Below are 14,202 nucleotides of genomic sequence, written 5' to 3'. Positions count from 1 at the left end.
CATTTGGAGATGGCACACCGACAGGCTTAAGAGCTATTGACGCCCTCTCCCCCCCCCCACCCCGGGTGTGCGGCCACTGCGGAGGAGTTGACCGGTTTGAACTGGCCAGCGGTAACAGATCAAGGGAAGCATGAGCGCGTGAAGTAGACTTTGCGCGGGAAGCCGACTGTGTAAAATAACATCAAGACAAAGTTGAAACTCAAAGATTGAGCCAACGAACACCGTCAAAGGAATTCTACCATTTATTGAATTCTTTCCCTCCTCTGGTTTGCTATCATGTTACACTCTCAACTGACAAGTTTATTTTCCATTTGTGGCTTCCCTACAGGCTCCATTGGCAGCACCTCACAAGTTGTGAAAACAACTTGCCCCGCAGGCACTGATGAAGACAAAAAAGGATTCTGACACACTTCTTCATCAGTAAATTAATCAATCAGGAGTCGGATTAGACCCCTTATTTCCTCTTTTTAATACCACATATCCTCATGGGTGAATCGGAGCCTATCCTATATATATATATATATATATATATATGAGATATATGTATATTTAAGTATATATGTATATGTGTAAGTATATATGTATCGTTATATATTAATACATTAATATATATATGTGTGTGTGTGTGTATATATATATATATATATACATATATATATATATACATATATATATATATATATATATACATATATATATACATATATATATATATATATACATATATATATATATATATATATAGAGAGAGAGAGAGAGAGAGAGAGAGAGAGAGAGAGGGAGGGAGAGAGAGAGAGATACACACACATTTTGACCACGCACAAAATAATTTTCCATCCCATTGAATTGATATTCACAACACCCATATTTAGACTATCATTTTACAATAAAATGTGCAATTTTGCTTTGAAATCTAATCTACGTCAGTGTTCTTGATTTTTTTTTTTTCCACACCACATTACAAATGCAAAGTAAGATTTGTATTCAAAGACATGTATGGGAGGAAATAGGAAGAAATTGTTCCCAAGCCACTTCAAACTGCTGGCAGCTGTTGCTCTCCCAGGTGACTTGTTCCATCTATAAAGACGCGTGAACCTACATGTTACGTGACAAAGACAAAAAATTGCTTGGGGAATAGCACATGCTCACATCAAGTGAGAAGGGTGTCAAAAACATGTTATTAAATATGTACGTTTTGCCATATGGAAGTGCTAAAAATCGAGAAGTGACAACATTTAGTTAGCCATTAAAATATTTGATTGATGCAATACTAGATAAATATAAATAGAGTCAAATTCTCCGACAGTTTAAACATACCGGACAAGTCAATGTGGAGTAAGTTAATTCCAAAATGATCTCATGTGTTCCGTTCTCAAAAAAATGCAGAAAAAAATAGACTCCAGAGTATTCGTTGCAGTAAAGATTCCTACTTTATGTGACGATGAGTGGAACAACAGAAGTAGCCTGTAGCAAATGTATGCGAGCGCGCGCGCGCACACACACACACACACAGTGCAACACAGTAGCTCAGTGGGGGGAAGGTTTTAATAAACACACAGTAATGTGGATCTATTGGGGCGTCTTAGGACTGAGCCAGGAAAGCAGATGAACGCAGCGGGCCTGCGGCACCATGAAAGCAAAGAGGGTGTGCGTGTGTGTGTGCGTGTGTGTGTGTGTGTGTTGGGGGGCACTGGAGCCACAGGCATGTCATATCTCTTCTCCCTGGACCCTTTTGCTCTCCGGCCATCAATTTCTTCATCTACGCCCACTCGCGTCCACATCAGACACCCCCCTAAAGTACTATACCCTCCGACACTAATGTGTTTGTCAGAGAAAATGCCCCATCGCTTTAATAATGTTTCACGCCATCTCTGCTTTCACCAAGGACGGAGAATTTGCTCTTCAGTCAGATAAACACAGACTGTAATTCCAGACAAACTCGATGGAAAGGCAAAGTGCAGCCAATCAGATGTAATCATGTATGAAGAAATGTAATTTCGGAGGACAACACGGCAGAGTGGCTTGATACGGATATTAGTTACTCTGCTAAAAAGCGTGACCACACCCGCCGAATATGAATTTATGAAGCCGGTTTGTGATTTCAATCTGACTAATGTATCAGAACAAACCCATCTGTGTCTTGCTGACCCCTGAGGTGAGCTGGGGGGGGGGGGGGGGGGTTGTGGCGGAGGTGGTGTTGGTTGAGCGGGAAGCACTGCGAGAGTGGGCGTGCTAGTTCCTGCCTCCGCCATAAAGTGGTCAGCAAGATGAGAAAAGAATCTTGTGTTTTGAAAGCTTGCTGGAAAAACAAAGACAGAACAAAGAAAGGCCAAGTTCCATGGGAAAAATTTATTTATCAATATGCAGTATTTTCCAAACTTGCGGAACGTTGTCGTTCCATTGTAGCTGGTGCCGATAGGTTACGCTGAGAAGCGGCGAGAAGAAAAAAAAAAACGAAAAAAATAAAAGGAGGCAAAATAACAACTGAAATCAAATAATAAAATGTGACAGTAATGATTCAAACATAGGGAAACAATTTGAACAGCTTTTGCTTATATATGCACACTGAAAAATAATACTGTGGCTTTGAACAATGGCTGAAATCACCCTACAGTGAGGCTCATAGCGAGCAACATCCATGTGCTAAATTAGAAGGATGACAGGGAGCTGAGGGAGGTGGCGGCGAAGAAAAAGTAAAACAAAGGACAGACTGGGAGATAATGAGTGGTGGAAAGCGGATGATTTATTGGAGAGCGGCCACACTGTCATACATGGCCCCCTTTTTCTTTTTCCTCTCCTCCCCCCGCCTCTTCGCACCTGCATGCGCGTGTCTGCGTGCACTTCTTCAAACCGACAAGAGTTGCGGCTTTCATTCTTTTCTTGTACGCCATATCGGAGGCGGACGTGGAGGCAAGTCATAAACATTGGATTTGATGAACGTAGTCATTTTCAGGGTTAAGTGCCGTTTGCAACATAGGGAGGAGGATGTTGTCATTCGCGGGTGGAACGAACTCTCCGTTCCAAAGACGCTCGGTGTCGCAGACAACAAGAAGCGTGTTGAATGGCCACGTCAAAAGTCGGAACCCCAGTTTTGGCAACACTTGCGGTAACAAAGACGATACCGGACACTGCAGAAGGAGACGGCTCTGTTGCAATAATATGTTTGACTTTGAAAGAAATGAAACGCGACATTGCAAACTGAGACAAGAAGGAGTCTTACAAAACACACTTTAGAAAGACAGCTATTTACAAACACCCTCCATTACAAAAATTCAAATTTTATTTGTATGTTTTACTCATAAGCAGTGTTCAGGTGAAATTACATCCTAAATTGGGCCCTATGCATGTATTTACATTTGTCTTTTAACGCTTCTCCCCCAATTTGAATAACATTAAGCGGTCACAAAAGAATGGATGAAAATGAAATATGGTTTGTGGCCATGTGGTAACGACTCCCTTGGCTGGTGAAGGTGGGGGCACGCTGATCCCGAAGCAAAATACTTGCCGCGGATGTTTTTCGCAGAGGAACGCTTGAGGCCTGCATGCTGAGTTAAAACGCAGCACCGCAAAAGCCCGGCCAGCTGTTTAGGTTGTTAACTCCGAGGTTAACGACACGCAAGAGTCTTTCCCGAGCGGAGCTGCCTTTTAACTCGGCGGCTAACGTCCGCGGACGAGGCCGTGGATGATAGCCGCCTCTGACGGTGAGTAAACACCAAGCGGCCGTCTGACCTGGAGATCAACCTGGACCCGTCAGTCTCACCGTGTCTGTGTGCGCACGTGTGTGTCAGCTCGCGCGCTGAGGAATGGCTGTCCGCTCCGCTCGCACATCATTCCGTGACGCCGCTCCTTACCTTGGCGGCCACGCTGTGCGGGAGCGCCTACTTCCTGTCCCGAAGCAGGTCCGCGGGACCACAAAAGCATTCGCGCGCGCACAAACCGCAAATATAAGCAATTAGCTCTCGCAAGACACGTGCGCCACAGCTGCAGCGCGCACAAATGCAAGCTCCCGACGCTGCTGCTAAGTGAGCTGCGGTAACCTCGCAGGCTCAACACCTTAACGGTGGAATTTTATGCGCAAAGCCCAGCGAGAAAGAAAAACGACTTCGGCTTGCCACATTAAAGCCAACTCGCGAGGACATTTTCTCCTCCCCGGCTGGTGAACGTGGGCACGGAGATGGCACATATTGGTGTGAACTCCACTGACTCATCTACAGATGGCAGCCAATTGGCATCGGGCGATAGTGTACCCATCTGCGGTTCGCCATTCAACTTAAATCGGGTAATGTAGGCCAAACCTCCCCTTCGCTCAAACTGCTTACTTGCACCGTTGCACCACAAAATACGGCGAACACATCGCAACATGTCTGTTGCCTTAAAATGAAAAGAAAAAAAAAAAAGAAAAAAATCCCCCACGCTGACCAGAAAAATGACATCTTCAAATAGATCCAAGAGGAATGCCGGAGGAATTTGGTGTTTTTTTTTTTTTTTTTTTTTTTTTTTTTTGAAGCTTCCAATACAGGAACTCACTGTTCAAACTCCCCAAGCAAGTAGGTCGTTCTAGATGCAAGGTCTGGACTTGCCCAAACGCACGCACACACATACACGCCCTAAAATACACCAAAGTAGGTCATAAATACCAGAGTGATGGCAAAGATCGTATTAGGGGAGTGCTATGGGAAGAAACACAGACGGCTCGATACCAACAGCGCAGGTTTCTACTGTAATGGATGACATGAGCGGTGCGATGAGTAATAATAACGATCATCTATTTGACTCTATACATTGTGCACTTGTAGGAAAAGTCTAACAAAATACAACTGCTTTGTGAACTGACTCAGGGAAGTCCTCCATCAAAAATAGTAAGGCAAATATCCGAGGTGCGAAGGGACAGGAACACAATATGTCACACACTGTGTCTGATACCTGAGCTATCTGGAGAGTTTCTGGAGAGCCCCCTCTGACACACAGGAACACAAACTGCCTGTTCCTGGCTAGTGTGCAAGCTTTGTGTGTTGTAGCATCAGGGAGCCAGTTAGGGTTACATCCGGTCCATTAAAGGGGGACAGCAAACCAGAAAGTTGCGTCTTTTGATTGGCTCGAGCCACCCTCGCCCCCGACGCCCCTCAGCGGAGCGCAGCGGGGAGAACGTGGGAGGTGGGAGGTGAAGGGAGGAGGAAGGAAGGGTGGGGATTTCCAAACAAGCCAAAGAATAACAACCCACAGGATAAATCTCTCTCTCTCTCTCTCATCAGTCTGATGACCGGAAACTGGTCCGTGCGCATCTCTCCAGATTTGTGCAGCAGGTGGTAGAAATAACACGGGCTCGAAGTAACTCTCGAGTCCCCAAAACACAAAGCGGTGAAATCCAAATGTCCTCTGGGCTGCTTCCGCTGCTGAGTGTCAGACTTTGTAGTAGATGTTGGCGGGGCTCTGAGGGGGCATCTCCTGAACGATGTAGACCGGGTGCCCGTAGTCGCCGCTCACCTTCTCATAGTGAGGGCAGTAGTTGTTCTCTGTCCGCAGCGGGATGATGATGTCACTGGGCTCCGTGCCAGCAGTGCCCCCGGGCATCTTGGGATTGGACAAGGTGCTGAGTGACAGTGCCGAGGGGCGGGGCTGCGAGTGCGTGTTTTTCCTGGCCCGTTTGCGCATCTTGATGAGCAGAATGACCAGGAGGAGGATGAGCAACAGGAAGATGATGCATCCGGCTCCGATGGCCAAGAACACCGCCACTTTGGAGCCCAGGATGCCGTCCGAGTTTGCGGAGGAACCAGATTGGTCCTGGTTCATGGTGTCTGGGGAGAGAAGGAAAGACAGAGAGGTTGACAAGTGCCAAAACATTCACAAAAAAAGCAGTTATTGGACTGCCGCAAAAAATGAAAAATATCGGCCCCGGCAATTTGGTCACCCCCCCTCCCTCTCTGTAACTGAGAAGTCGATGTTTGTTACAGCATCCTCAGTCAGGGTTTCAACAAACATTTTCAGAACCTTGCTCATCACACTCATAATACAAGCACATCAAGTCTAAATAAAAAGCAACATTTTGCTGAGCTTAATTTACAAGATAAGGCCATTTTATCTGCTGCTGATTGGTTCGGTTTGCTGTCTATATTGTACGGTACAGTATGGGTGAATGGGCTGCTCCCTCTAACTTGTGAGCCAGTCTCTTATGGAAAAATAGAGTGAAAACAGTACTTGAATAGGACCACATCGGCCCCAAAACACACCTGCCCACCAGGCGTCAGACCTCTCCGCCAGACGGCCAGTCCAGCCCTGGTTACTGGCAGTTTGGCTTGACATTGGCAAAAATTAGGATTATGATCGGTTCGCCCTTAATTATGCCTATTTTTAGGCAGACTACGCATTTTCTGAAGTAGACTCTACATCGAATTAAAAAATGTATCTGGATCCAGATGATTTGATTTTGTGCAACCGCTTGATGAAATCAAATTGAGTAAATTCAACACACCATTTTTTCTTTGTTTGGTGTACTTCAATAGGTATATATGTACATTGGGTCAGATATTTTAGAATAATTCCCAACCCGTGACAATAGAGCTTTAGATTGTCGAAATAATTTTTTTAATTAAAAGAAAATAAATAATTTTGGGAGAAAAACTAATTACTAACAATACAGGTAACAGTTGGTTTTTTTTTTGCAAAGTTGGGGGGCTGATTTTCACCAAAAGTTATTGTGTACCTCCGTTTAACCCCGCATGCAAACGAGCCAACCAAAACAATGATTGTTGCCGCAGAATTTGAAGATACATGCAGTTGTCAGTGGTCAGCAACAATTTTGACAAATTGCCGAGGGAATATCAGGACATCCGTATTTATTTTAAAAGTGGCGTTTGTGGTGCGGGGCGGAAGAAAGCTCCAATAGGAGGGGAACCGGGTGGTTTTGGGGGGGGTTGCTATTGGACATGAGAAAGAATGATTGGCTGCTCCGGTGACTGAAATCTGAGAACCAAATCTCTTTTCCATGCATGCGCGCAGCTGCTGCCAAAGCCGCCGGCCCATTACCGGCAGCACCAGCTCCTCACTGTCCACGAACCCGCGCTCCAGCAACATGTTGACGAGCCTCTGCTGAGATAAGCGCGCAGATTGCCATCCTACATAATGACTATGTCTGCACACTCGACTGACCACTGCGCACTTAACCGTCGGCAGAGAAGCCAAACGTTGCGCCTTCGGGCTAATGACAAGTAAATGACACGACCGAAAGCTACCCGTGCCTCGCCTTATCGGTGCAATCGGAGGCACGAGGAATTTCATACATTCTGCACACGGCAATGTCGGAGCGAGGCCGTTGTCGGAAATTTCATTCCAGAAATATCAGCTCTTCAAGCCGCGGTGACACTTGCTTCATTCCACCTTTCACCTGTTCACTTGACATAATCACGGATCTAACAGAGGTAGACAGCTAAAAGCCCGAGTATACGGAAAGGGGATATTAGGACATCTTTTTATAGAGCAGCTAATGTCAAATAAGCAATTATTGAATGGGGGGTGGATTATCACATTGGGTCACAAGGAAAAGTCTGAAAAGTCTGTGCTTGGAACATCTATATATGCATGTATGTCTTTCCCCAACTGAATGCTGTATGTGAAGTAAGTCCAAAAGTGAAGTGATCTTGAAAGGAGTGCGTCTGATGAGAGGTGCTGGAAAAGTGGAAAAGGCAAAAAAGGGGGTTCTCGGAGCACCCAGGGAAGCTCCGCCGACTTCTTCAAGCCATGCCTGAATGTAATCTTAATTGCAGGTCTCATTAATTTAATATCATATACACTCACCCGACACATGGACACACCTGCACAAGCTAATGAGCTCCAATACATGTAAAAGGTAATGGGGTGTTACTCTCTGTCTCTTTTATTTTTTGCCTGACTCATGTAGATTGAATAAGTTGAATTTTGGAACAACTCTTTGATTGTGCAAAACGAGTGCAAACAGATGTCGAAGCTGATCTACTAACTGGGCACAACCCGGATTGCATCTGCCAACCACCGCTAAATTGCCACTCAAGTCATGTTGCGCATTGTGGTAGCAGTAAAATGCAAATTGAATAATTTCCCTCATGAAATGTGATTCATCAAAACAAAGGCAAATTATGCTGGCTAATTTTGTGTCTTTAGATTGTGCCTCTAAAAGGCAGTTGCAAAGCAGTGCCAGCGGAGCACATGGAAAATGACAGGGGGCAGGCACAACTTTTCAACTTGTGTAAACGTTTTTGAAATGCCAACAAAAATGATGGTGAAATCGTGTCTACTCAGCAAAAAATACAAATCCCAAGGGGCCGCAAATACATTTTTCAACAAATTAAAGATGCATTTAGCCAGTGACGGGCGTCGCTGCCGGACGCGGTTAGTGACCATTACGCTGACGGATAAAACCCCTCTTCGGTCATTTTCGACAGCCATTCTTCATCAATCGTCAGCAAAAGGGGCGTCTGTCAGTCTGACGGAATGCCCACCTCTGCCTGTTGCCAACAGCATTGTTAGTGAGTGAACATCCAAATTTAGTACCTCGTAGTAGTAAAGCACACTTAGGAAAATCAGGCCCATAGCGTAATGCAGTGCAGTTCTACACAACACAAGCAAAAACTCGGTGCACTTATAACTCAGCTTTGTTAGTTCTGTGAAGGGGGAATGTTGATAAAAAAAAAAAATCTTGTGTTAGATGTCATTAGATGGCACGCATGTTCTTAATGTGGACGATGAAGAACATCTACATTTGTATACATCAGTCTTGTTGGATGTTGCACACCCGTTTTTAATTTTTTGAAAATTGCAAGCTACATTTGAATGACTATTCTAGTGTTTGCAGAGCTGGGCACTTGACCATTTTTATGAGGGTCCGGCGGCGACCCTCCACCCTTGACCTGGGTACCCTTCCGGCCGCGACCCCCCGCCCTTATTTATAAAAATTATCGAGATGACTAGAGACCTGTCGCCAAAAGCACAATGCGTCGGTCACGTGAATCAATGCGGCAGTTGTCGCTCGCGCCGAAGCGGGAGTAGACAGAAGCCTAAAAAAAAGCATTTCACTGAGTAGGCTGAGATGAAATTTGGCTGCCTCGCGACCACGTCAAACGCATGAGGGCCGATTAGTGGGCCGGACTAAAATCAACTTCCGGCCATGCTTAGTCCAGCCATTTTTAAAAATTTGTCTTTTTTTTTTTACATTGACTTTCCAAGCAAAATGCGTATTCTTTAAATATCTCTATTAAAATCATATATTTGCATTGGTGCATTATGGAAAGCACATAATGAGTGTTTACCACGGTTTCCAGGCATCTCAGGTCCCAATCCATCCTGGTCTGGTGGATTTGGACTGGGCTCCGGAATGGCGTTATCTTGCGGATCCTCTGCTACTGCGGGGTTGACTGCATTTGGAACTGTCGGAAATAAGAAAAAAAAAAGTCAGCGCACATATGCGGCGTTACAATGACATTTTCCTCTGCTACCGAAAGGAATCAGGCGTTTTCTTTTTTGACATATCTTTCATGTACAGACAAGGTTGTGTTTGCACGTGCCGAGAGCGTCTTCGAAGTCACGATGAAAGAACAAAAAGAGGAAGGACGAGTTAGCGAGCGGCTGCGAAACAACAGAATCCCTGTCCTGTCGTAAAAAATGAGCTCACATCTACATCGGCAGACGTTTCTAACACTGAGACATTCATGAGACACACACCCCTGGCGCACGGGTAAACACACCAAAGCACAAAGCTAGACTCTACTTACAATACACTTAGGCATGGCAGAATGAGGGTGAAGTAGTTATATATTAACTTTTTATTGCTTTACATTATTCATCACGTTAAAAGGCCATAATATGTCTTATTTATTGCATTGGCTTTAACTCTGCCTGAAAAGAGGCACACTTTTGAGGAGGAGGAGGGCAGGAAGAGGAGAGGGAGGCGAGGAAGAGGAGGGGTCGCTCCGAGGGGAACGTGAGGGAAACCGATAGTTTATCAGTCTGTCTGTAGTGATTTCAACACACGCACTTTGAAGTCTTTGTGCGGCGAGCACCGCTGGGTCGGCCGCGTGGCGTTTTTACGAGGGCACGGGCGGCAGACGCTTATAAACTATTAGCGAGGTCGGTTGCGCGCTACAATATCCGATGCTTCTCATTTATCTGGCCTTTTATCTGCGTGCGCCGCGGGCCCGCTCTGGGCATACGTGTGAGGACGAGCGTTTGCGGGCGGGCAACTCCCTCCAGGCAGGTTTTGCATGCGCGCAGCAATGGTGTGCGGATTTTCTGCGCCCAGCCTGGCGTGACCTGGAATGAATAGGAAAAATGGTAGCGTTCGCTTGCAGCTGCATACGTTTTGTTTGCATACGCTATGAACACATTTGTCTTCCTAATGCTCAGGCCACCACTTTTGCACGAGCGCCGCACTAGTGAGCCGTGGAGGAGTGTCAATAATTGATGAGAAAAGACAGCAGTACGAGGTGGAACATTCGCACATCGCGGTCGACATGAGGGGGCACACCGATCTGATTCACTTGCCCCGATGCTGTTTGTTAGCCAATGAGCATGTGCAGCCCGCTTCGGTGCATGTTCTGACCCATTTTTCCGATGTGTACCGCTGACATTTCCTTTAGCTATTAAGACAGCAACTACCTCAGAAGTGCCAAGATGCCAGAAGGAGGGAGGCGGCGGGGAGGGGAGCGCGGGGTTGAGGAGGGACACAATGATAAAGCTGCAGTGGCAAGGAAGGAGGGAGGAAGCCAGTTGCACGCAAGGAGGTGAGTCAACATATTTCCAACGAGTGCGGCGGCATGATGGTGGCAGACAAAAGAGTCCTGAACAACAAGGGAGGTGCCGTATTTTGGACAGATCCTCTTCGAAAGGACGGAATACAAAGCGCTTGGAGGTAAAATGACTTGAGAGGGTGAATCATTTCATCATGGATGATTCAGCGTCACATGGCCCACGATTAAAACATTGCACATATTGCACACTGTGATGGGTCACCAAACTGCAACCCAGAGAGCAAAGTGCAAAAGGAGGAGGAGTGGACATATGGGAGATTTGGCAACAGGAAGTGTTGGCATTCGGCTGCAGCGACAGAGGGAATGTGGATTAAACACAATGACATCTGGGGTCAGAGCCAAGCGCGGCCCACCATTTTGGAGTTGGACTTGGAGTCAATTTTATAACAAAATACAAAATACAGACGACACCAGGCTCATAAATTATCCACAAACCGGCGGAGGCAGATGACTGCCCCACCCCGAGTCCATCTGCTCTTCATCCCTTTTAAAAATGATTTTTTTTTTACTTTCATTTGGCTTTCTTTAAAAATAGAAGTGTGGTTCAAACCATGGCCCAAATCAAACGTGCACTGAGATAGCTCTTGTTATGATTTGGTGGAGCCTGATCTTGCCAGAATTAAGTAGGATTTTCTACTCAACGTAACGCTTTGTAATTAGACGAAAATGCCTTCAGTTCGGGTTCCTCTTTTTTTTTTTATTAAGGAATGTTAAGGAAATAATATACCTTTGCACTGACCTATAACAACTTTTTTAAAAATCTGTGAAAAAGCCATGTGGTGTGTGGAGTAGAAGTCTCTTTTTTTCCAAGATGCCATTGCACAGGAAAAGAAATGTGCATGATTTACCACTAAAGTCTTGCTGTCTTTGACATCATATTCGTTGTTATTTTGCATACACCAGAAAAATGGAATAAACTTCCTCATTAATTGTGGCATATATAGAATTTTGCTGCTCAATCATGGTTTGGACATAATGCAACGACATGTCGACTACACTTTGTTTTTCTTCAATGCGCTCAATGAATGACGAATGACTTATTCCAAATTGTGCAATTGCTTTTATGTACAGAACTATCTGTAATTGTGAATGCTCAATGTCACACCATCTCGGTGCGCGGCTGAGGAAGTGGGTTAGATTTTACAGTCTGACATCTCCAGTGAAGACGACCCAGACTGAAAGTATATTATCTCGGTGTTTAATGAGCACGTCAGACCACACAGCAGGAATTGGCTGCAGGGCAACCAAGTTTATTGAAGCAATGGGGAGGAGCTGCCTGCCTAACTTTCCTTGTATGTCTGACAATTAAACATTACGGAACTGAAGAAATGATTCAGTGGGGAGGCTTTATTTTAATTTTTTTCTTTTTTCTTACATATGGAACAGAGTCATTACCATTGCAGCAAAACACTAACTCGGGTGAACTGTTACCCTTCATAGAGTATGCATGTGTTTGATTTTTTTTTCCCCCTTCAAATTAAAAGGATGAAATGAACTAAAGTTGGATTTTCCAAATATTACTAGAAATGTTTCAAATTAAAAATATTGATTGGCACACATATGGAAGAAAGTAGTGCCCACTAAATTTAAGCACTAACTAATGCATCTTCACGCCGTTTTTTTTTTTTGGTTGTTTTGTTTTGTACTTACCATAAAAGCTAATTATTAGCAATAATTATTTTATTTTTTAATCATACCCTATTAGGACATTTATTCACTAGTCGGTCAGTCAGTTAGTTAGTAGTTAGTTACCGTAATTAGATTTCATCATACTTTTATCTGACTGATCATTATTTTACTTCGCAATATACACATAAGTATATTATAAACATCTTTTGTGTATTTAAAGTGGTGGTAGGGAATGAACAAATGTATAGTAGAGTAATTTTCTACTTACTTTTCACATATTGGTTTCCTGAAAGTTACATCCAAATCAAGTAATAGGGCCAAAATTACTCACAGGCCATTGCCAAATTGTTTCTGGGTTGGCTTGGCACGTTATCTACTGTATGAAAATAAAAAAAGAAATCTGACTGCAAGTTTTTAAACCAGGTTTTCAGGGCACAGTGATTGTGAGTGACGGGCCGCTCCAAACCCTTTTGTGGAATGAGCGCATACTCTACTGAAGATGGGAACAGCCGGGAGCAACAAGAACACAAATGAACTCAGAAGAAGTTTCCTACAACTTTCCTTGAGTCAGATGTTTGCTTTTGACTTCCATTCAGTTCCCAAATTTGTTTTCCCCTTGCTAAAGCCTTAAAGTCGCCGCTTGCCTGCACTCATGCAGCTGTGTTGTCTTTTGGTGGTGAGATCTCAGCCTGCTGGATGCTTGAAGTGACCTACATGGAAGAATAATGCAACGCCTGCTTGTTTGTGAAATGATTGTGAGCATTTTTTCTCAGTATCGGCTGAATTTGCTCCGACTCCGACCTTGCTAACATCAGCAGCTCATTAGATTCTATTTTCCAATCGACTGCCAGGATATGCTGCTCTCATCCTGCTATCCAGCATTGAAATAACAATTTACAAACACACACTAACACACATAAAATTCTACAGTTTTAAATGCAAGTTCCACTTCTTTGAAGGCAAATCATCTTTGCTGGAAGATCTTGCCCTGAGATAAACATTAGTGTGCATGCGTGCGTGTTCTAAAGACAGTGCATGTTTACACATCTGTGTGCAGCACTCTTGTCAAATTCAAGATATGCGAATCTGCTTGGTAAGTAAACTATGGTGCAAAGCAAATGTTACATCCAAACATATCCAAACAAAACTCCATTATTTACATCCAGTATTATTACTTGGCTCCCACTGACCACGTACACACAACCACATCTTAGTTTGGAGAACACTTTATAAAAATCAAGTTCAGCTTGCATGAATGGACATGAAGAAATTTCTTATATTCATATATATACCTATATATATGTAAATATACAAGGCTTGATTTTTTTTTTCTTTTCTTTGCAGAGCAGTTTTGTGAATCAATCACTTAATTTGAGGAGCAACTTAATAACTTTCTTTACTATTTTTTCAACTGAAGCAAGTGTTTTATTAAACAATAAAAATATGACAACATAATGAATGAACAATATATATATATATATATATATATATATATATATATATATATATATATATATATATATATATATATATATATATATATATATATATATATATATATATACACAAAACACACACAAAAATCCACAGTTTTTATTTCTTAAATTCACATTATTCACACAGTCAACTTAATTATCTTGTCTAAGGTGTTAAATGCACTAGCTGTGTCAATTTTTGGTTATTCTAGCAATGAGCATGGCTTCTCTGTGTTTTTCATGATCCCTTTGTGAGTATGACACTTGTCATAAATCTAGTTTATTCGCCACCTTGCAGGCAATGATTACTGACTTAGAGGCGA

General features: G+C 43.6%; 1 protein-coding gene across 2 annotated transcripts in view; it reads right to left on the bottom strand.

The window, feature by feature from the left end:
* Nucleotides 1–2,329: 2,329 nt before the first annotated feature.
* Nucleotides 2,330–14,202, bottom strand: part of efnb1 (ephrin-B1) — a 76,571-nt gene continuing 64,698 nt past the window's right edge. Inside the window, exons 4-5 of one of the 2 annotated variants that reach the window (XM_086023570.1) lie at nt 9,279–9,395; nt 2,330–5,795 (exon numbers count right to left, since the gene is read on the bottom strand). In XM_086023570.1, the coding sequence (XP_085879696.1) occupies nt 5,401–5,795; nt 9,279–9,395 (512 nt within the window). In that variant the 3' untranslated portion in view covers nt 2,330–5,400. The remainder of the gene's footprint in view (nt 5,796–9,278; nt 9,396–14,202) is intronic. The other variant, XM_086023571.1, reaches the window with a different exon arrangement.

The sequence above is a fragment of the Filicampus tigris genome, chromosome 2 (assembly GCF_054856515.1).
Source record: "Filicampus tigris isolate MCC_2025a chromosome 2, RoL_Ftig_1.0, whole genome shotgun sequence".
NCBI lineage: Eukaryota > Metazoa > Chordata > Actinopteri > Syngnathiformes > Syngnathidae > Filicampus > Filicampus tigris.
The sequence above is the reverse complement of the archived record's forward strand: the minus strand, read 5'-3'. Positions and strand labels throughout refer to the sequence as shown.